The sequence below is a fragment of the Callospermophilus lateralis genome, chromosome 3 (genome assembly GCF_048772815.1).
Source record: "Callospermophilus lateralis isolate mCalLat2 chromosome 3, mCalLat2.hap1, whole genome shotgun sequence".
NCBI lineage: Eukaryota > Metazoa > Chordata > Mammalia > Rodentia > Sciuridae > Callospermophilus > Callospermophilus lateralis.
In genome coordinates, this window is record NC_135307.1 from 108107762 (window position 1) to 108132557 (window position 24796).

A 24796-nucleotide genomic window follows, 5' to 3' on the forward strand; every position below is an offset into this window, starting at 1 on the left:
TTTTTAAAGTCTTATATACCTAGAAAAATAGACACGTATCTTTCTAAAATTTGGACCTATGGTGTTAACTTTTTAGAAATTCTAGTTTGTCATCAACCAGATTGTAGGCATGGCTCTACTTCCATAAATGAATTAATGCAATTTGGCCTTAAGTACTGACTTTGAATTATGCATGGCCACTCGAATTCCTTAACTTGTCCTTTCCTTACAACTGATGTCACTGTAGTCAGGTTGTAGAACTTCAAGACTGTTCTCTTTAAAAACACAAATGATGTTTGCTATTTCCTTGCACCTCAATCCAGACCACCTCAATCCGGTGGAGATTGTTCAAGGTAAAATTGTTAATACTGACAACGATCTTCCAAATTCACCTTCCCACCCCTGTCTTTGTGTGTGTGGAATGAAGGTTTGTCTATTTCCCCATTCCTAGGTCTAACCCTACCCATAGCCACTGAGAAAAGGTTTACTAAACCATGTGTTCAAAGTGGTGTCTTGTACATTAGGAGCTAAGGCTAAAATGGCATAAAAGCAGTCTCTCCCCCACCCCTTTTCAAAAGAAATCAGGTTGATGGATAAAATGCCCTTACCATGAAGCTTCTCTCATAATTTTATATGTGTTTTCTGCTACTTGCCTACCACTGAAAAAATAAATCGCATTAATACATAGGCAGTTTGTTTGCCATGTATGCATGTTCTTTTACATTGCACAATGGATATCTTCTGTCTAAACACATGTTCCTCATTGGTAGTGCAGAATTCTAAAACTTCCAAAAATTGTTACACAGAGTAAAACCTGACTTCTGGCTGTTCTACCATCTGAAAACCACAGGATACAGGAACTTAGCTGAGTAAGAATTTCTTAAGTTCTAGGAATACTTGTTTTTGAAGTGACTCAGAGAGGGTAATGTTCAACCTAAGAGAAAGAAGCAAGAATGCCTACGTATTTGGCATTTTTGTTCATGGGAGCACTGAATCACATCAAATTTAGTCCTAGCCTAAGATTCCTAATTAGAAGTGAGCTACAGGTCATTAAAAACAGATAAATCAATGAACCAAACAAACAAGTAAAAAGTAGTCAAGAAAGGTAAGACATTTTATTTTACATACAAAAAGGGTGCAAACTGAGTCCTTTCCTCCCCAAACTGGGAAAGAGGTATACTTAAAGATCACATTTGTGTTTTCCATGGTGCCCTAGGAAATGGGCCATTCCGAGATAACATTATCAGGACCCATTTTCCATTTTCTCCAAAGAAGGCTACTTCCTCTGCAGAGGAGTTTTCCCCAATGGTCTACAAATCTCTCCCGAAGGAACCATTTCAAATACATTTTGAAATTGACATTCATGTTTTAAAATACTACAAGTTTCATCTTCACAGCTGAGCTTTGCAACCAGTGCCAGGATTTATGAAACATTACATACTTAAAAAAAGTAAAAAAACAAGGCATTTAATATTCATACACTTTCACACATCAATTAAAACTCATTTCCTCAGCTGATTTATACATTATCTAGTTAAAAAAATTGCAATCAACATCCCAACATCTTTTTAAGAGTACAGTGGGCAAAGATTGAAGAAACAGACAAATAATAATATAATAAATTAGAGTATGTAATATCTTCAATGGGAATTGCTGAATCAACATTATTTTCCATTGGGGGAAGTTTATATTTTTGGTTTCATCTCTTATCTTCTCTGCTGTTACTCTTCTCTCTGCTTGATAAATGGGCTCATTCCCAGAGCCAGCTTGCTGAGACACTGATTTTAGAAGCTCACTATGGCTTTACCTCTGAGAATACCCAGGAACACAAGGTTCCCAGCAGCCCGGGTGGTGAGACTTTATGAAAGTGAAATGCATACAGATGAGCGCACACACATGCAATCACACACGCCCATCTGTAAATATATTTCCCCCCAAAGAAATGGCTCATCTTTCCTGAAACATTCCTAACAGATTGATAAGCCTTCCAAAAAGCCTTTTGGTGCAAGGGCTGGCCTGGGATTTGGTCTGGAGCTCATGAAGAGAACACTGAAAATGTCTCACCTATCCTGAAAGAGGGGCTTGAGGGCGGTTGGGACAGTGGTCCTCTTGTTCAGGTTACTGGAATGACTGCACTGTACCCCCATTTATTACTGTGAATAATTATCTGCTCTGAGACCTTGAAGGTGGTAATGGCACTAGCAAGTGACTGTGAATAAAAGAGGAAAAAATGAAACTCTGTCCACACAACTGAGGTTTCTTTGTGACATCAAATTTGGTAATCAAAAAAAAAAAAAAAGGAGTACATATTTACTTTTTCCTTTGTATGCTGATCTACAAATACTGGAGTAGATTTCCTGGTTGATTTTTAAGAAATATGTCAACTATATTACCTATGTTCAGGGACCTACTTACTATTCAGAATACAATGAGAAGCCTATTCTTTTGCATTTACTCACCTGCAAAAGGAATCAGGAAAAACATTTTTTAAGATTGCTTACTGGGTCAGACTCTCACGACTGGTGGCTAAAACATTGCTCAAAAACTCTATACACCCACAGAGGGTCCATAGTTACTTCTTTTTCTTACGCAGAAACACGAACCAACCTTCTCCCCTCAAAAAAACAAAACACCCCAACCCAAAGGAATCCCAATTTGATTCCTAACAGCCCATCACAGGAGTTGCTGCTATCAACCTCTACATGGGATTTTCCTTGTCTGCAAAGCCAAGAACCCCAGTGCCTGTCACCCACACGGCCAATCCAGACAGAGTACCTGTTATCCTGGCTCCCTAAGGGTCTCTGGAATTCATCAGCATATCTTGGGGCAATGATGGCAGCGGCCTAGCAAAGGCAATGCTGGCTATTTGGCCCTGCAAACTCCCAATCCAAGAAAGTTTAGCCTTAGCATGGCTCTGACACTAGAGACAACAGTGTCAGAGTAACTCAATGAGAATGGAAAACTGGCTTAAATATGAAAATATGAAGGGATGGCTAGGACACAGGAGGCATGTAGGTTTGGGAGAGATGCTTAAGAAGAAATATCAAGTTCTTTTGAGGAGATGCTTTCTAGGATGCCTTTTCTTATTTTTGAGAAATGCAGGCCATGCTTGCTCATGGAGAGGTGGAATGGATTATATCTTTTTCATTGACAAAAAGTTAAGGCGAAGTTCATTAGTAACCACTTTTAGCATACTGTAGATTTCTGGCATTAAAGGCGGTTACTAACACTGAAAAAAAGCACTACCAGCATACATTTCCAGTGAACTAAGTTGGAAATTCCTTTAGGGCTGATGGAAACCCCATTTGGCCAATGAGCAGGGACTATTTCTGTGTGCTTGGAGTTCACTGAAAATAAACAGGAAACTAACACTTCTGTTAGAAACCTCAGGATCTCTCTGGTCTCCTGCAGCTCACCCATTCCAAAGTAAAATGCAATTTTAACGGAAGTCACCCGATTTATACCTTCCTAGACCCTGTTTTACACCATTCAGACCCCAAGAAGAATGTTAATTAAGATAGTCATGAACGCATGCTGGCTGCTGGGACACTCACTCCGCCTTACATGATTAGCTTGCACAGGAACAAGTTCTGGTCCAGTCACAAGTAGAGCACACTTAGTGGAATCCTGCCTGATTGACTTGATCCACTCAGGCTACAGTGTCTGAGGAGAGCCTGAGAGAACTCCTGGGACTGAACTCAGGGGCACCCAACTACTGAGGTAAACTCCCAGCCTTTTTGAGACAGGGTCTAAGTTGCCCAGGCTGGCCGGGAACCTGTGATCCTCGTGGTTCAGCCTCCCAAGTGGCTGCGATTACAGAAGTGCACCACCGCACCTGGCTGGTAACTCTTAATGCATTTTTATGAACAGATGTTCAGTTAGCTTTAAGGGGGAAAAAACTGCATCAATCCCAAAGAAAATGGCCTCTGGCATCATAGCTGTAAGTGAAAAGGAGAAAAGTTAAAAACTTCAGAACAAGGGCTTGGGATATAGCTCAGTTGGTAGAGTACTTGCCTTGCATGTATGCATAAGGCCCTGGGTTCAATCCCCAGAACCAGAAAAAAAAAAAAAAAATTAGAACAAGTGGATTTGGAGGGTGTGGGAGATGGGGAAGGAGTGACTATCCTTTAAGGATCTGGCTGAGACATAAAGCCAAACTGCAGCAACCAGCGGGGCTGGAACTGATGGCCAAATTGCTTCTTGGTTATTCAATTTTTGTTTTGGTTTGTTTTTCTTAGGGAATAATAGAATCTCTCAGATCTGGGACCACCTTGGAGTGTCATAGCCTTGGAAGGATCACCATTACCCTGCATGCTAAAGGGACCCGGGGTTCTTCAGAAACCAATATCTAAGTGCTTTATGGGGGCTAGAGGGTAAGAACAGTGCATCAGGAAGGACCCCCCCACAACACCCTCCACCGCCAACTGCTCAGGTTCAACCCCTCAAGAGCTAGCCTATAAAAAATTTTAAGACAAAAAAAAGCCACAGACCGAGCTGTAAAGGCAGCCTGCCCTGCAGCCACGCTGTTTTGTGGAAGTGGGGTGGGGGAGGCACTTTGTGGGATACAGTGTGCCCAGATGCTCCAGGCTTTGCCACTATTTCCCCTGCCCTCCCTTGAGGGGTAAGGCATTTCTATACAGGGGTTAAGAAGTTAAATTTTCTGTACAGGAAGTTAGAGTTGCTCAAATACCAAATGAGAGACTAAATTTTAGTGATGGGCTCCAACCACTAGGTAATGGCAAGGAAGTATACCCCAATCTTCAAAATCTTTGTGGGAAATGGGTATGGACACTGCCTCTCTGTTTCATATACAGTAATATTTCTTTTCAAGAAATGAGAGATTACAATCTTTACATAAATTAAGCAGATTTGAAGCCAGTGAAATGTTTTTCCCTAGCCAAGGTCTAATGGAAGAGGTGAAGCCCAGTAAGTCTGATTCATGTGAATGCTGCTATCTCTGCTTCACACGGGGTACATCAAGGGACTTGTCAGGAAATACCAACTACCAGAAAGTATCCCCACAACTTCCAGTCCAAAAAACAGCCCCTACACCTCAAGCCAGGAGGTGAAGATTTCTGTGGTTTGCACCACAAATCACCACACCAAGTCATTCGCCATTATTCTTCATGGTTAGCTCTTTACTCCCAGATCAAGACCACTTTCCCTGATATCACCCTTTCTCTTCTGTCACATTTGGAAAGAGGAGTCATTTGAAAAGCCACTAAACTTCAATGAAAATCTAACATGGGAAGATTAACTTCACACATTAACTTTTCAAACAGAGGATGAGAAACCTAGATGCTTTTTGGTAATAATTCACGTGACTAGGTCATGGTGGGAAGTGGGAGGTAGAGGGTGTACTGGGAATACAAGCTTATATGCTCGACTATCTTATCTGGAAGGAGTCTATATCCCATTGAGAATATAATTTTAGACATTTCATTCAGGCCCCCTTTTCCTGGAATTTTCCAGCACCAAACAATCTTACCCTCCTTATCACTGCATCCCCATGCACTGAGTTCTAAGCCTGCTACTGTGGACCTGCTCAAAAAGAACTTCATGGGCTTGGTTTCTGATAAGGCAGTCCAGACCAAATGCTATAACTCAGCCATTGGGGCAGACAGGACACACTATCATTTGCTTTTCCTGGCCCTATGATGCCACATCCTGAGGCCTCTCTGGCATTTGGAAGGCAGTTCACTGTCTTCTTTTTGTCCAATAGTGGCAATACAGCGGTGGCTGTTTAATCACTAATCCTGTCACCAAACAGTCACATGGCTATAATAGGAAGTCCCTGGCAGTGGAGGAAACAGACATTTCAGATATTTTTTTGTTAAGTATCTCCTTCACTGGGATGAGCTGTCTCCTGGTCACGATCTGACTTGGCTGCTCATTCCATCCTGGAGAGCTAAGATTTCAAACTGCAGGCTGATTAGGTAAAGAGGCTCTGGTAGGGACATTCTTCAGCAGCTGAGAAGATGAATAAAATTCAAGTATGTTTTCTTGCCAACCTGAGTATTCACTCAGAATGACACAGAGTTTGGCTTCTCTTCTGGGTGCTGCTGATCAAACTGTTTCCATTGAGAATGTCCTCTGGACCCACATTTTCTCTGAATGGCTTGGCTGGTCCATCCCCCTCAAAACAGAAAAAAAAGTCAAAACCCCCTCAAAAAACAGACACAATATGCATCTGCCATGTTTTGTTTTCTTTCTTTCTTTCTTTCTTTTTTTTTTTTTGTTAAAAAAAAACTAAAACAAAACTAAAAGTGCAATAAAGTCAGTTTTCTTTCCTTTGCTCAGAACAATTTGCATGTCCTGCTACTGCCTGGAGAAAGGAATTTGTTTGTCAAAAAAGCTAAGAACACCAACACATGGGGACAGTAGACTGCAGATTTCTCACAGCTTGTGTCCTACAGTGTAACTTCATAGGAGGGAGGGAAGAAGAAACCTGAACCCTAGGGCCAGCTGGGTTGTAGGTTGCTCAGAGGGAGAGGAAGCCATACTGCCAGGCACTCCTGGGAAGTGGAGAAGATCTTCTGGGACCAGGCTGCATCTTCCTGCTACCTTCTTGGCCACACCCCCAGCCTCTTGAGCTCCTACTACAGACACAGCATTTAGCTCACTAGCTTTGATGCTGGAGAGGGTTGAGGGTGGGGCAAGAACCAGGAGTAAAGTAGAAGGGGAGGGAAGAGAATAGTAGTCCTTGAGTTTTTGTGAATGACACCTTCACTGTAAACAATGGGAAGGAGAGTCAACCAGGTAGCCCCAAGGGCAAGCAGTGGAGGAGCAGCAGCTCTGGGACCTGCTCAGAGCCTCAGACAGGCGGAGACAGCAACTGACCCACTGGGCCCTGGCTGCCTGCACTGGCTCCTTCTGGGGCATCTGTTTTCTTCTTTTTGGTTTGGATCTCCACCCTCCCCTACAGGGGAGTCCCTTCCAATGAGAAATGGCAGGAGCTGCAGGTGCAATCGAGTTAAGAGTCCCCAGGGCCTGAGGACTCCTAGGAGGCACTGGTCACTTATGGCGCTGAGCAGTCTTCTTCCTTTTCCTCTTAAAGAAACAGCAGCACCTGGAGCACAAGGAACATTGCAAATCAGTGCTAGTGGTCTGCAGTTTCCAGCAGACCTCTGCCTGCTTCTGCTTCTTGCAGGGTGGGGTTTCCCTCTCTGGTACCCACCACCCACAGGCCGCCCACCATCTACAGTGCACCCACTGGAGGCAGCAGGCAGTGTCTGCCAGGAAAGCCAAATGAAATAGTTGCTTAATTTCAATCTGCCCAACATAACTATTCAAATGCTACAGGTCAGGCTGGGCTGAAACATGGATTTTTTTGGAAGAAGGGTAAAGACAGCATCTTTCCTAGTTTAAAACTCAACCCACATGCCTCATCTTTATCTAGAACGAGGCTGGGGGTCCTCAAGGCTGCATAAAATTAGCCTGCACTCTCTGCTCCTTGATATTGAGGGAAAATTATTTAATGCAACTCACTAGCTGGTGGGCAAGAAAGCTAAACTAATGCAAATAAATCCCTTAGAATGGAGCTCTCAGAAGGTCTCATATTGCAACCAAGAAAAGGATTAGTGATTCTCTCAACCCCCATTTCTGTCCCCACTAGATGCCTGGCACAAGCAGGAGAAGCCCTGACTTAAACAAAGACTGTGAACCCCTATCTCCTGAGGCCAGCACAGCCCCCTTTTCATTCTGAGGAGACCACTGCCTCAGCCCATGAGCTGATCCTCAGGAGGTTCTCTGGCTGCAGGTTACTCCTTATTTAGCTTCCTGAGACTGCTACTGCTGTGTCAGATGTAGTTATGAACTAACCCTGTTTAGGGTAGAGGTTGGGGCCTACTCCCTTCATGCCATCTCCTGGGGAACAGGTACACTTCTGGCACTTCCCTAAGCCTCATTATCCCTTCCTCACTCCAGCTTTGGCTTAAGAAGCATCACTCTTGCTTTGGCAATCCAGAGTGGGGTGATGAGGGCTTTGGCAATGCTGGTGGCAAAAGATATGCTCTCTACAAGGAACTGACACATGGGAAATGAGAATGTGAGGGGCAGAAGGCAGTGGATGAGTCAATGATGCCAAATGATGGAGGGGAGTGAAGTTTGAAGTGTAGCTCAGACTTGCTGGATCCTTGAAAGAAAAGCTTTTCTGAGAAGAAAAGTTTAAGTCTCTTGCATAATCCTTCTAGGATAAATGCCAAGAATATAGATAAGGAAATACAGAATTACTTTTCACTTCCCATACCCCTAAATTCTCCATACTAAGATTACCTCTTGTTTTAGTTATATCCTGTGGTATTACTACATCTGATGGAATTATTAACAACTTGGAGGGCCAGGGTTGTGGCTCAATGGTAGAGTGCTTGTCTAGCATGTGTGAGGCACTGGGTTCAATCCTCAGCACCATATAATAAATAAATAAAAACTTGGGAGACGCAGCAACTCAGGAGAATGAGGCAGAAGGATCTCAAGTTCAAAGCCAGCCTCAAGAGCTTAGCAAGGCCCTGAGTAACTTAGTGAGACCCTGTCCCAAAATTAAAAAAATATAAAGGATGGGGGATGTGGCTCAGGCATTAAGCACATCTAGGTTCAATCGCTGGTACCAAAACCAAAATGAAACAAAACAAACTTGGAGAACGTTCCTTAGAAGGCAGAAATAAATATTTACACAGAAAATGATGTGCTTTAACCATATCTGAATGAATCAAACTTGCAAATTTTGGAAAGGAGAGTTTCCTAGAAACAAATTTTCTTCGAGCATAACAATGACATTTTAAAATACCACTAATGGGGGCTGGGGATGTGGCTCAAGCGGTAGCGCGCTCGCCTGGCATGCACGCGGCCCAGGTTCGATCCTCAGCACCACATACAAACCAAGATGTTGTGTCCGCCGAAAACTGAAAATAAATAAATAAATATTAAAAAAAAAAATAAAAAATAAAATAAAATAAAATAAAATACCACTAATGGGACAGTAGAATAAACCATAATTCTCCTATTTTCATATATGAATACATGACCAGTATAACTCTACATCATGTTTAACAACAAGAATGGAATCCTGATTTGAGTAAGTTATACTCCATGTATGTGTAATATGTCAAAAACATTTTAATGTCATGTATAACTAAAAATAACAAATAGCAAAGAGATTTTCCTATGGGAAAAAAGTACCATTAATGGGTGCAAATATAATTACTAACCAAAGTGTCAACACAGATTTGAGAACAGAATAAATTCTTTTAAATATAAATGACCAGCACTTCTGATGGCTTAAGATAGTCTTCAGTGTAAACCCTGAGGAAGAATTCAAGAAAAAAACTGGTCTTGTTCTCTCTCTCTCTCTCTCTCTCTCTGTGTGTGTGTGTGTGTGTGTGTGTGTGTGTGTGTGTGTGTATGTATGTATGTATGTGTATTAGAGTAAGACCAAGTTGAATGTCCAGCAATATTTAAAGAGGCAAAGTTAATCTCATGGGATCCCTAATATTTCAATAGTCTTACTGATCCTTTTGAACCATGATTTTCACAGATATTACTAACTTATTTTTTTAAACCTTTATTTCATTTATTTATTTGTATGTGGGTGGTGCTGAGGATCGAACCCAGGGCCTCGCACATGCTAGGTGAGCACTCTACTGCTGAACCATAACCCCAGTCCAACTAACTTTTAAGTTAATTTTTATTCTTATTTTCTTTGGAGGATGCTAAAATCATGATTTTGTGTTTTTAAATAAAAGGAGTTGTCAAGAGTGGTGGCACACACCTAATAATCCCAGCAACTCAGGAAGGTGATACAGGAGGATCCCAAGTTCAAGGCCAGCCTCAGCAACTTAGTGGGATCCTATCTTAAAATTAAAAAGGACTGGTGATATAGCTCACTGGTAAAGTGCTCCTGAATTCAGTTCCAAGTATAAAATAAATAAACAAAAATAAAAAATAAATAAATAAAAGGAATCAAAAAATGTTTGAAATACTGGCCCACATCAAGTCATACAATGACTTCTCTTTTACCTCCTTCGAGGCAAACCAAACAAATTAATATCTGGTATACCATAACCTGATGTGCAGTGTGCAATCGCTGGAGTGGAGAAGTGTTGTGAGCCGTCCTTCAGAGGAACTGCAATATTTTAAATTTAGAGCCCTAGATTAATTTTTACTTTTATTACAGTTAAAGCTTCAGCAGTAACACAAGCTATTAACAATTCCACTCAAGAGGAAGTAGGCCCTACATCCTGCTCATTAATTGTTTGGTTTCTGCAGTAATAACTAGCAACAGGACCCATTAAACTGGGGTAGACTCCAGTCTAAGTCCACTGAGTGACTTCATACCAGTGTGTTATTTTCAGAAGAAAATCAGGCCAGGTGATCAATACCTCTGTGTCTTAGGTTCCTTTCCAGTTGATTCTTTGATTATTTGAATAACAAGATGTTCTTAACATGCTAGAGCAAAAACTGATCCAAGACTCCTGAGGAGCCATCAGGCACTATTCCCGCAGTTCTCTGACTACTACTCAGTCATATCACTCTCTTACTGTGTCCTGCTCTTTCTCTTCAGCTACTCTGCTATGTTCCTCTTCTCTGCCATACCTGCACATTCTTTCTTTCCTTTAAAACTTGGCTTGAGTTCTGCTATGCTCATGAAGTCTTCCTTGACCATTCACAGTGATTTCTTGGCCCCTTCAGCCTTCTAGGAATGATAATGTAAGTGTACTGGAGAATTCCTTGTTATTTCACCTAATATCATGTCTTATCTCTCCAGGCAGACCTTGAGACTCTAACTTAGAGTTCTTAGTACAGGTTTTTTCTTTTTGGTATTAGGGATTGAACCCAGGGGCTGTTTAACCATTAAGCCACATCCCCAGCCCATTTTTATATTTTACTTAGAGACAGGGTCTTGCTGAGTTTGCCTGATGCCTTGCTAAGTTGCTGAGGCTGGCTTTGAACTTGCAACCCCCCTGCTTCAGCTTCCCAAGCTGCTGGGAGTACAGGCATGAACTACCATGCCCAGCCCAAATACAAGTTTTGATGAGCACAACAAGACTGCAAGAATTTTCAACCAGGATCATGTGACTGACATCTCACAGGAAAAATATAGACCACAACAATGTCAGATTACACAGACACATATTCGCAAAACGAATAGGCCAAATGTGCTCTTTGAAACCATAAAATAAATCCTACCTCCATAAAACCCAACTGTTATCTTTAAAACATTCCCATCCCTAGGAAAGCCCTGTAGGCTATTTGGCCTAGAACAGTTAGGGATCAGAAACCAGTGCCCAACCCAATCACTGAAGAAAATAAAAATGAGGTAGTCAGAGTCCAGCAGGCTGTTATCATGGTGTAGAATGTGGCCCTATGCATGAAGGCAATGTGGGAGAGTTTCAATTCCAGACTGCAATAGACCAGCAAGTTCAGGAGCACCTGGAAGATCACAAGCATTGTCTAGGAAGAGAGCTAGGGGGTTCCCTATCTTGCAATAAGAATGTTTGTCACCGATAATGAATCCTTTAGGTGTTCCATTTCCATATATACCCCCTGTTGTTGCCAAGAAAGCATTCGAGAAGCCTTCTCTGGGAGTAGAAGTGACAGGCTCCAATATTTCCATCAGCTGAGTCAGCCCTTGGCCTACTATACTCTCATAGGAATAAAGAAAGTGAACAGAAAACAAACAAAATAACCCCCAAAACAACAACAATAAAATGTCCATCTTTCCCTAAGTGGTTCTTTTTTGAGACTCCCACTCTACAGATGGAAGAATTAGCTAAAGAAAAAAGATACTTTTTTTCCAGAGCGGCCAATTTCCAAGTTAGAAACCCAATTGCAGAATGTGAAATTATCTGGCAACAACATCAATCCTTGTGGTTGGCAAGGGAACAACTGATACCTGAACAACTGCTATATTAACCTTTTTTTTTACCTCAGTCTCTCTCCCTTTAATAATACCTGGCCATATTATTTTGGGAGAAAATTTGCTCTGCCAAAAATAAAAAAAGACAATTTTGGATAATGTGGAATGTTATTTGCAGAGGTGGCAGAGAAAAATGAGGTAGGTTTAAAAAGAAAGAAGGAACAGATTAATTTCTGGGTGTAGGCCTGCCCCATCCCTACTTTGTGGATCTATTTCCCCGGTCTGGGTGGTTATGGCACAGGAGGCATATGGAAGCCATTTATGTTTCCTAAAGCATTTTGTTTGGCTTTGCCAATCCCAGCCTAGTCTGGTCCGCTCCCCTTGCATGTGGACTAGAGAGAGGGACTCACCACAGGTTGAGCATTTTCAGGCAGCTACAGAGTATGTAAAGAGAAAAAACACAGAAAGGAAGAAAGAAAGAAAGAGAGATATTAGTCCACAAAGATGAGATGGAAGCGACTCCCTGTGAGCCATGCAAACATGCAGTATGTGTCTGTGTTTAGTTTCTTCCTGTTGAGGTAGGTTGAGTAGACCACTTTGTTTCCACATTAAAGTTGAGGGCGCAGGAGCCTGACAGAAGCATCAAGGTGGGAAGTGGATCTTAAGGGGAAGGCAAAACAGAAAGAATTGGTAGAAGTCCCAGGATAGCCTTTCTTGAGCAACTTTCAGGAAGGTGGCAGGGGAAAGAGCAAATGACCCTGCCTGTAACAACTCAGTCAGGCACACTTGAGCTATTTGGTTCTCGCACGAGGTCTTCCTGTACAATGTTGAGCTATCCTCTCCTACACCGAGGGAAAAAGAAGTCCCTCGCTTTCTACAAGCACAACATGCCTGACCAAAGCAACTAGCAGTTAACTCTTGCTCCAGAGAGGGAGAAAAGGTTTAAGAGACACTTACTTTATCTTATCAGATGAACCACAGGGAGGATGGTCACTGCTGTGGCCATAACCACCAGAGAATTGCCTAAATCTACTCTTGTTAATTCTCAGGAGAAATGAGGTTCAGGTTTATAAGGTCACAGCTGAAGTCTAGATAACTTGAAATGCCTGTGTACTTATATAACAAAAAATCAACTGAAAAGCTGCTTGCCCTCCTCACCCTTCCAACCATACTTAAACAAGGACATGTGTTCTGCAGCTAACAGAAAAAAGAAAGCCAAATGTTCATTTTGCTCACAGAACAAAACCCAAAATCCTATCTTTTCACTTCACAGAAAACAAGTTGGATGAGGAACCCAAATTCAAAAGCTTGGAAGTGAAGGTTTCACAGTCTCCCAATACCCAAGACGAATCTTAATATAGGCAATAGCGCCCCTTACCCAATAAACAGGCTGCATGAACAAATGGCATCCCAGTGCGTGCAATGAGGGATTTTTCAAGACGCCTCATATTTCTCTAGCTGAGACTTCTTCCCAGGAGAATGATCAAGCAAGTAGACACATGGCTACCCTGTCCCTGCCCCACCACCCCCAGAGGGCCAAGAATAACAACACATGGCTGGGCCCTGACAGTTCCCTACACAAGATGGATTTGTAGCACATAAAATCATCAGGGAAATAGCAAACAAAATGCCCTATTCCATAAGCTGTTGGAAGACTGGTCAAATACAATGGCTTCCCTTCTGGCTTCTACACCTTTCAGAAGGCCCAAACCTGGAACAGGTAGCAAAGATGCACAGTGGTCTTTGTTGTTACATGGGAAGACTTTAAACTCTCTTTATATTCTAGAATTTGGATTTTACCACAACAGAATACACCAAACTGAACTCTATGTGAATGGCCCTCTATCTTACACACAAGACACAAACACCATACTCACATACACAATTACTGTACACGTTTACCAAAATGAAATGAGATGAATGGGTTCAAAAAATAAATCTATATTGGGCATATCATAAGACTAAAGTCCACTTGATCTTTGTATTCAAAGTATAATATTAAATTCAGAGTAGAACTTCTAAAAGCAACAGCCACAAGTGTGAACTAGGAGTGGGAGGTAGAGGTGGTTATAGATATGGCTGTGTTTCAAGATCAGACCATGCCTGATGGTTCTTAACCTTGGTTGCACATTAGAACTACATGAACTTTTAAATTTTTTCATGTTCAGGCCAGATTCCAATAAACAAATCAGAATCTCTAGGGCCAGACTCGGGCATCTGTATTTTCTAACATGTCCCAGGTGACTCCAAAGTGCTGCCAGGGTTAAAACCCAGAAGATAAGAATACCTTAATATTTATTGAGGAGAATGGAAGAAAAATTGAGTTCCCAAACATGGCCAAAGTTCCTGAGAATAGGAGGTATGTTTCCTTACTAAAAATGGTCTGCTGGCATAACCCTCCCAGAAAAAAGGTTTTGAAAGAAGTGGCAAAATGCTGCGTTTGCAGCAGAATCAGCAATTATTTCACCTTCCATCCCAGAATTTAAGAGTTTAAACACAGACCATGCAGATAGCACCAAGGGACTGGTGATATGGGCAGAGCAAGACATATACATGCAAGAGAAGCAGAAAAAGGCATGAGGGTAACTGCCTCACCTTCTTGGGATTAGGGTCACTTCCCTTCCTTTCCAAAACACTCACAGGTGCAAACTATTTTTCTTGTCTTTATTTATTTAGTCTCTCGAGTCCAGAATCATTTGAGAGCCCTGAAACCCTTGTTCCAGAACTGAACACCCACAGTTGTTGGCCAACAATCAAAAATTTAATGCTGTTCAGCACAGTTCATGGTTTAACGATTCCCCCACCCCTCATAGGAAGTATGAAACTCTAGGACTCCCAGAGGCTCATGGCTACTATCTGCTGTAGCCCTTACAATGTAATTCTTATAGTTCATTATATCCTTTGCACCAGGTGGACTAGAAAAATTTGACTATTGTCCCATAAATCACAGCTAAAGAAGGGCAGCAGCAGCCTTAAGGTAGCATGCAAAAAACAAGGGAAGAAAGCTATGGACAGTAGCATGAAGAATCCAAGTCTGAGATGAGCAGTACACAGAGAGGAGGAGACAGAAAAGATTTTCCAATCCATGACTCAAGAACCCCCTTGACATATGAACGTACTTAGCTTCCTCCACTACCTCCACCTCGGCATGAGCTGTGATTGGTGCATTGGAGTGCGCTCCTGTGGGGTCATCAACATTCAGCTCTCCATTGGTTGAGCTAACCACCTGAAAAAGAAAGACAGATTGTGACAAGTACCATGGCAGTATGAACCTCCTGCCAGCACCAGAGTGGGTCACTAAGGGAGATTATGTCTCTAATCTTAGGCTAGAGTCAGGCAGTGTCTAGAATGTTTGTTTTCCTGGGTTAACAGGCCAAGTGTCCTAATTCAGGGAAGATTCCCAGACCCATATCATGTGAGAACAATAAATTCAATGATATAATGATAATAATTACTTCTACACTGAGAGCTACTTTGTGTCATGCTCTCCCCTACATTGTGTGTGTGTGTTTGTGTGTGTGTGTGTGTGGTGCTGGGGATCAAAGCCTGATTTCATTGTGCATGTTAGCCAAACACTCTATCATGAAATATACCCCATCCCATGTGTGTATGTAAAATTAATCCTCACAAAAATCCTAGGAAATAGGTAATATTACTTTCTTTTTATAGATGGAAATGCTAAGAAATAACTTAACCAAAGGTTAAGTTAGCGTTTGTGGACTTCCATGAGAAAAATTTGTCCTAAACATAGATTCTTTCATATTGCAAAAATTCATACAGTACTTTATCATATTAAAAATAACTGTACAGCTGACCTCTAACGATAAAATCACTTTGCTCCCTCGACCATCGTGGGCAAATTGCACTCCTCTGTTTATTATGCTATAGTCATATAGTCTCAGTAATGATGGTTTAAAAAAAAAAATCTGAAAAGGAAACTAAAAGTGGTCACCAAAAACTATGAAAAATCACACTTTCCTTCAGAAATTTCTTCATGGTTTTGACCACTGGTTTGAAGTTACTTGAATAACAAGACTGCCACATCCTCTCTGGTGAGAGGGAAAAACAATAAGGAAACACTTTCCCTTAGAAAATCAGTCTTATTTCAACGACCTTTATTTCAGGTTCACTGTCATCCCAGTTCACACTGATGGTCCCCGAACTGTAAATGAAGGCTCTCACTCCTGTCATCTGGTTAATGTGGACCCGATCAGGCTTCTCTTGCTTGTGCAGCTGCTTCTGCCACCTGGTTTCATTTCCAGCACATGATTCCTGTTTATGTGGGTGCTGGGGAGTGGGAAAAGGGACCCCGCTGGACAAACCACTCTGCTGTTAAAGACCTCGGCTGAAACATGGGAGAGAACCACAAAATAGGATAAATGGTTCAGATATCATATGCCCTATTTGAGACTGTTCTTACAGGTTGATGTGAGAATTATATAAGAAATGTATGAGACAGTGTTAGGTACAATACCTGGTACACAATAATGAAGGCTGCACAGCACAGGAAAAAAAATGGGTTCTAGAGTTAATCAGCCTTGGGTTTGAACCCTAGCTCTAGCACTTACTTGCTGCTGGTCCCTGGGCAAGGTCCTTGACCTTTCTATGCCTGAGTGTCCTAGTCTGCAAGTGGGGAAACAATATTGCTTATTACCTAATGGGGTCAGAGTAACTAATCCATATAAAGTACTTGGCCCAATCCATAAAAAGTACTTGGCCTGGGTCCTGACACATGGTAATGGATTAATAAATGTTCATTTTACTGTTATTCTCCCTCCATAAATGTTTATATATTGATTTGTTGTGGTATTATGGACTGAACACAGAGCCTTGCACATGCCAGGCAATAATCTACCGTTGACCTACATCCTCAACCTTTTAAAAGTTTATTTTGTGATAGGGTTTCTCAATTGTGTGATCTCCTGCCTCAGCCTCTCAAATAGCTGGGGTTATACAGGAGTGTGCCACTATGCCTAGATCATAAATGTTTAATATTGTTATTATTTTTGTAGTTCTGGGGATTGAACACAGGATCTTTTGCATGCTAATTAAGTACTCTATCAATGAGCTACAACCCCAGCCCATAAATGTTTACTCATACCTATCTCTAGCTTTAGGTGCTTACAAGCAGCTAGACCACAAAAATTTCCTAGCATTTCATATATCTTACACTTTCTAATTTCTCTTCCCTATGAATTCAGTCCACAATCAAAATTCTTGGGTGATCAAAGGAAAAAGAGGTTATTTCCATTTTACATAAAGAAGAAGGTAGGAGGAAAAAGTTGGTAAAGCAGCCTTTGGGGAAGACAGAATGAATACTACCCATCAGCAATTTACAGTCACTATTATTTCTAAACCAGAATAATTACTGCTCTTACATAAGATTTTTTAAAAATTAAAATAATGTGGAGCTGTGGTTGTGGCTCAGCGGTAGAGCACTTGCCTAACGTGTGAGGCGCTGGGTTTGATCCTCAGCACCACATATTAATAAAATAAAATAAAGGTATTTTGTCTACCTACAACTAAAAAATATTTTAAAATTTTAAAATAATGCTGTATAGTTAGTGAAAAAAACTACAGCTGGATCCAAGTTTCAGGTTAGCCTCAGAAATCTGGAGAGAGGGATTATGGCTCAGTGGTAGCGCACTTGCCTAGTATGTGTGAGGCACTGGGTTCGATTCTCAGCACCACATATAAACAAATAAATGAATAAAGGTCCATCAATAACTAATAAAATTTTTTTTTTTAAAAAAGAAGAAACCTGGAGAGACCCTAAGCAACTTAGTGAGACTATCTCAAATAAAAAGGGATGAGGATGTATCTCAATGGTAGAGCACCCCTAGGTTCAATCCCCAATACCAAAAACAAAACAATACAATAAAAAAAAAAAAAAACCTCAAAAAACTCCTACAACATTAAATTTGGACTTTGTGTGAGGGAGACCCAAATTTCTACTACTAATTAAATTTAGCATCTCTGAATAGTGGATAACCTGATCATATGTATAATCATCTGGCATGATAATACTATACAGCAAAGTATTCTTGTTCCTTCTTTAAAACAAAACAAAACAAAACAAAACTGGTGACTGCTATAGATTAAAAGGGATTAGGAAGGCTGGAGTTGTAGCTCAGTGGTAGAGTGCTTGCCTTGCATGTGTGAGTCATTGAGTTCTATCCTCAGCACCACATAAACATAAATAAATTAACTAAAAGTACCGTGTCCATCTACAATTAAATAAATTAATTATATGTGTGTGTGTGTGTGTGTGTGTATAAATAAGATTAGGAGACTAAGGGATTGAAGGAGACTGAAGAGGCCTAACAACCCATGCAATGCATGTATCTTGTTTAGAACTTAAAAACTATAATAGTGATTTTGGGGACAACAGGAATTGAGGGAAATGTGATGTAGATTATGAAATTATTACTTTTCTTAGAAATGACAATGGTGTTATTGGCTACATGAGAGAATATCTTCTTAGGAGATGCAGGCTGAAGTATATGAGGTAAGATGTAATGATTGCTGCAACTTATTTTCAAATGATTAGGCAAGCATACACAGAGAGAAAATTAAAGCAAGTGTGGCAAAAATCTTAACGATTTGTTAATCTAGTTCAAGTATTTTCTCAACTTTCCTGTGGATTTGAAAACTTCAAGTTAAAACTGGAGAAAAGGCAATGCTTGTAATCCCAGCAGTTCAGGAGGCTGACAGGAGGATTGTGAGTTCAAAGACAGACTGGGCAATTCAGTGAGGCCCTAAGCACTCAGTGACACATTGTATCCAATAAAATATAAAAAGAGCTGGGGAGGAGCTGGGGTTGTGGCTTAGTGGTAGAACGCTGGCCTAGCACACGTGAGGCACTGGGTTCAAACCTCAGCACCATATAAAAATGCAATAAAGATATTGTGTCCACCTACAACTAAAAAATATTAAAAAAAAAAAAAAAAAAAAAAAAAGAGCTGGGGATGTGGCTCAGTGGTTAAGTGGCCCTGGGTTCAATCCCCAGTACCACAAAACAACAACAACAACAACAAAAAGCCAACAACCATCAAACAAAAAAAACTGGAGGCAAAAACAAAAAGTTTTGAAGAGAAAAGGTTTACAAATAGAGAATCACAGAAATACTCTTAACACTATACTACATTTACTCAGTTCTACATTTGCTTCTGACGGCACGTTAGTGTTAATAACAGTAAATTCATTTAGCACAAGAGTTACAGGAGAAAGCATAGTAAGTTTCTTGAAGAACAATTAAGGAACTAGACAAGATGTTATATAAAAATGGCTTGGCTTCTACTTATATGAGTGAAGTAGTAATAAACATCACACTGAGAATTACCTGGTGATATTGGGTCATAGTGCCTGTTCACAGCATTTCACATGTCTTACACTTTCTATTTTCTCTTCCCTATGAATTACTACTCAGCCCACAATCAAAGTTCTTGGGTGATCAAAAGAAGAAGAGGTTATTTCCATTTTACAAACTAGACATCCTGCCTATATGAGCATATGGCCTCAAATAATTCAGGCAGGAATGGGAAACTTTTCTGCCCTTAAACTTAACTGCACTAAAACAAGCCTGGGGAATCAACAGCTTTGAATCCAGCATTCACTTAATTATTTCAAGTTGAAGGTACTTTGTCAAATCACTGAACTGTTGTCTGGATGTGTAGTGGAACACTAGTGTGACAGAGATCTGGATTCCAGGCCCAGCTCTACCATCAACATCTTAGGTGAGACTTGTTTACTAATTCTGTAAGAAAGCAAATAGCCTCAGCCCTATTTACATCATAAATACCATGGCAGTTAAATACAATGACATCTAGCAAAGAGATCTAAAAAACTGTAAAGAACTTTATGAATGTAATAAATTGACATATTCTTTCTTTTCTGGAGGGGAGGGGGTTCTTACAATGTGGCCCAGTCTGGCATTAAACTCCTGGGCTCAAGTAGTCTTCCCATAGAAAGCTATCTTACAGGTATGTGTCACAGTGACTAGCCTGAATACTGATATTTTAAAAAATGTCATTGCCATTATTTTTCTAATTTTTGGTTTAACTTCATTAAAAAATGATTTACTTGCATACCTGGAATATTACATAAATTTTTTATAATCACTATTAATATTAATTCCACATTCCTCTGGCTATATTACACAAAATTAAAGTAATATTTTATAGGATTACCCATGAGAAAGACTAAGATGAAGTATTATTTAAAAATTTTTTTTTGGTTGTAAATGGACACAATATCTTTATTTATTCATTTATTTAGTTTTACTTGGTGCTAAGGATTGAACCCAGGGCCTCACACCTGTGAGGAAAGTGCTCTACCACTGAACCACTTAACTACAGCCCCAGCCCCCAAAGTATTATTTTTGACTTTCACTACTACTTCTTCTTCTTCTTCTTCTTCTTCTTTTTTTTTTTTGTACTGGGGAATGAACCCAGGGGTGCTTTAACAGCGAGCTAAGTCCCTAGCCCCCTTTATTTTTTATTTTGAGACAGGGTCTCTCTATGTTACTTAGAGCCTCACTAAATTGCTGGGGCTGGCCTTGAATTTGCAATCATTCTGCTTCAGCTTCCTGAGTCTTTGGGACTACAGGCTGGTACCACCACACCCAGATGACTTTTACTTCTCAATATTGGTAATATTCCTTGAAGGATTCCCCAAAATTTGAGTTATTAGTCCCATTTTTCAAAATATTACTATGAGGAAAAATCAGAGTTGTATATAAAAATAAACAGTATTTCAGCTGATGTGTCAGTCTTAAATTGCAAGCCCTTGTTCTTGGTCTTAAGAGATTTCAAGAAATTTCATGTGTGTGGTATGTGGTACAAATAAGTAAAGGTAAAGTAGGTAAATGGTACAAATGTCTGTCCTCTATCCAAATGTGTATATATATTAAATATATACACATATATGTATATACACACACATAAAAATACATTTTATTTATATATTTGTTTCTTTGTTTATTGGCAGGGATTGAACTCAGGGGTGCTTAATTAACGAGTCACATCCTCAGCTCCTTTTTCTTCTGACACAGCTCTCCCTAAATTGCCTAGGGCCTCACTAAGTGCCTATATATTTTATTTATTTATTTATTTATTTAATATTTATTTTAGTTCTCGGCGGACACAACATCTTTGTTTGTATGTGGTGCTGAGGATCGAACCCGGGCCGCACGCATGCCAGGTGAGTGCACTACCGCTTGAGCCACATCCCCAGCCCGCTATATATTTTAAACAACTTTTTTATTTTTGGTACCAGGGATTGAACCTAGGGGCACTTAACCACTGAGCCACATTCTCAGCCCTTTTTAATATTTTATTAGAGATTAGGGCCTCACTAAGTTGCTGAGATTATAGGTGTGGGTCACCACACCCAGTAACCTTAATTGTTTTATATATTTTAAATTGTACATGAACACAACTTTGTTTTTTTTTAAAATATGGTGTTAGAGGATCAAATCCAGTTGAGCTATATCCCCAGCCCCCCTTTATTTTTTTTCCCTTTAATTTTTTGATAAGAGAAGAAATACATTGTCTTCTTAACATCTGGTCTTAATTGAGAAGATCTATGGAAATACTGTTAGGATAAGAACCAGTGGGTATGCCCATTAAATAGGTTGAAACAGGAGTGTCCATGTGCTTTATCAGAACAAACTCTTCTCATCTTGGGATTCTGCACTCATTCCCAGGGTAAGGGTGTCTTGCAGGCTTTCCATCAGGCTAAGCATGTTTTACGACATTACCCCTAGAAAGTGAGACAACTTAGAAATATCTGGACATCTGTTGTGTTAGAAAGGTATTGCTGATTTGATTTGAAAAAGCAGAGCCTTTTATGCATTTACAAATGCTGGAGCTACAAGTGGTATAAGCCCAAAGAATCAAGATATAATGAGGAACAGCAGAACTTTGTACAATATTAGGTAGATGGTGCAAATGGCTGTCCTCTATCCAAAGGCTAAGGAAGCTGGCAGAACTTAGTTTACAGGAAGATAAAATATGCATTTTTCAAAAGTGTTGCCAGAGATAATCTAATTGGGCTCAAATTTTAATCAAAGGATATCTCCCAATGGAGAGTACAAACATTGTCTAAATGAGAACCCCTGTGTTCTAGGCCACATCTCTGACAGACTTTACTGTCTGCATATGCCTATGAGGTGATTTCCACCACTCTCCCCAACCTTTTTTGAACTCAAAAATTTGCACAGGCTAGGCAAGCTCTCTATCACTCGGCTACATTCCCTGTTCTGTTTAATTTGAGATAGGGTCTCACTAAGTTGCCCAGGCTGGTCTCAAACTTGTAGTCCTTTCTGACTTGTCTCCAGACTGATATTACAGGTGTGTACCACTAATGGCCAGCAATGGCTATGTGCTTATCCCTACTTTATATTGTATCTTTTCTTTGTATACATTAGTACATGCATACTCACCTGATTTCCCACAATACCCAAAGATCTCTTTCAACTGCATAAAAGTAATTGTTTAGTTAATGCTGACCTGATGAACATTCAGCTGCCTTTAATATTCTGATATTATAAAGAAGCTGGCAATAAAGATTCTAGAACTGCTATGTTCAATATATTAGCTACTAGACACATGTGGTTCCCTAAAATCAGGCTAATACAAACTGAGATTCCTTTAAGAGTAAAATACACACTAGACCTCAAAGACTCCATTTAAAAAAATAAATAAATAAAACATCTCCTTAGTATTTCTTATTGACTACATGTAGATATGACTACAATCAGTTTCACCTGTTTTTTTTTTTTTTTTGAGAGATAGAGATAGAGATAGATAGATAGAGAGAGAGAGAGAGAGAGAGAGAGAGAGAGAGAATCTTTTTTGTAGACGGACACAACACAATGCCTTTTTTTTTTTTTAATGTGGTGCTGAGAATTGAACCCGGGTCCTGACCATGCTAGGCATGCTAGGCGAGCGCTCTACCGCTGAGCCACAATCCCAGCCCAACCTGTTTCTTTCTTTCTTTTGTTTTAATTTTTTTAGTTATACATGGGCACAATATCTTTATTTTGTTTATTTATTTTTATGTGGTGCTGAGGATCGAACCCAGGGTCTCACAAGTGCGAGGTGGGTGCTCTACTGCTGAGCCACAACTCTAGCCCCCACCTGTTCCTTTTTTAATGTGGCTACTATAAAATTTAAAATTACAGATATGATTCATTTTATTTGGACAATTCTATTCCAGAACATAAATCTTTAAGTATTTGTACATTTCTGAGGGATATTTATCTGAAACTGGATTCACCAGCTCCAAAGGGTAGATCACACACACACACACACACACACACACACACACACACACACACATTCTCTCTCTCTCTCTCTAATTATGTTTTATTTTTATTAGTTTTATCAGTATAGGAAGACTATTGGGAAAAATAGTAGTCTCTTTCCCCCACACTACCATCCCCTTCCTTATAGCTGATGTCTTTCTTTTTCTTTTATATTTATTTTTTAGTTTTAGGTGGATACATATCTTTATTTTATTTTTATGTGGTGCTGAGATTGAACCCAGCGCCCCGCGCATGCCAGGTGAGCGCGCTAGTGCTTGAGCCACATCCCCAGCCCCAGTTGATGTCTTTCTTAATTATGTATCTTCAAATAACATACATTTTGATTTTTCATTTTTAAGCATTACATTCACAAGCATACCTTTTCCATCATTTTATTAACCCAATATAGTTTATTTTGACTAGATAATTCCTAAGTGTTCACATTATGACTATTAAAGTCTATTCACAACTGAACTATGGAATACATCATGGTTATCTTTTCTACTGTGCACTTCTTTTTTAAAATTAAAAAATATTTTTAAGGGGCTGGGGTTGTAGTTCAGCAGTAGAGTGATCACCTAGCATGTGCGAGGCCCTGGGTTCGATCCTCAGCACCACATAAAAATAGATAAGTAAAATAAGGGTATTGTGTCCAACTACAACTAAAATATATATACATATATATATATTAAAATTCATTTTTACTTAGATTTTTATATATTAATTGCTAATCACTAATTTTACCCAAACTCTTATTGATTGTAGTGCTGAGGATCAAACCCAGGGTCTTGCACATGCTACACAAATGCTCTATCACTGAAGTATACCCTCAGCTCTCTTTTATTCATTTTAAATAGCTTCTTTCATGATATTATGACATACCAGTATCCTAGCCATTTTCACCATTTTTAGTGAAAACTGTTCTCAAAGCCTCCTGACAACTTCTATTGGCATACAGTTGTCCCCCCAGGATCTCCTAACTTTACCATTACATTAGGAATTCCCTTTGTACATCCTCTTGTAGCTTCACATGAAAAGGTTAATGAGAAGTAAAATGTTTGATAGCACAGATGTTTTAAAAGATCTTCATGAGGGGAAATGGTGGTACACGCTATAATTTCAGTGACTTAGAAGGCTAAGACAGGAGGATTACAAATTCAAAGCCAGCTCCAGCAACTCAGTAAGGTCCTAAGCAATTTAATGAGATCCTGTCTCAAAATGAAAAATAAAAAGATCTAGGAATGTAGCCCAGTGGTAAAGAGCCATTGAGTTAAGTTCCCAGTACCAAAAGAGAAAAAATAAAAAACAAACAGGGCTGGGGTTGCAGCTCAGTGGCAGAGTGCTTTGCCTAGCATGTGTGAGGCACCAGTTCGATCTTCAGCACCACATAAAAAAATAAAAAAATAAAGGTATTGTGTCCATCTATAACTTAAAAAAATTTAAAAAACAAAACAATAACAACAAAAAAACCACAAACATCTTTATGCACCAGACTGACAGTTTAGTTGAGTATAGAATTTCTAGGTTGGAAATAATTTTCACTCAGATTTTTGTAGGCATCATTCACTGCCTTGTAGCTTTTAGTACTGCTGTTCAGAGATTCAAAGCTATAGTAATTTCTGATCTTTCCTTTGCATATGATTTTTCTCTCTCTG

The 24796-nt window shown here is 39.9% G+C and overlaps 1 protein-coding gene across 4 annotated transcripts in view; it reads right to left on the reverse strand.

Moving 5' to 3' along the window:
* Window positions 1-1336: 1336 nt before the first annotated feature.
* Csnk1g1 (casein kinase 1 gamma 1) overlaps window positions 1337-24796 on the reverse strand; it is a 158987-nt gene continuing 135527 nt past the window's right edge. For all 4 annotated transcript variants that reach the window (XM_076850930.1, XM_076850932.1, XM_076850929.1 and 1 more), the window contains 2 exons: window positions 14953-15059; window positions 1337-7048 (listed from right to left, as the gene is read on the reverse strand). In XM_076850930.1, coding sequence (XP_076707045.1) covers window positions 6994-7048; window positions 14953-15059 — 162 coding nt within the window. In that variant the 3' untranslated portion in view covers window positions 1337-6993. The remainder of the gene's footprint in view (window positions 7049-14952; window positions 15060-24796) is intronic.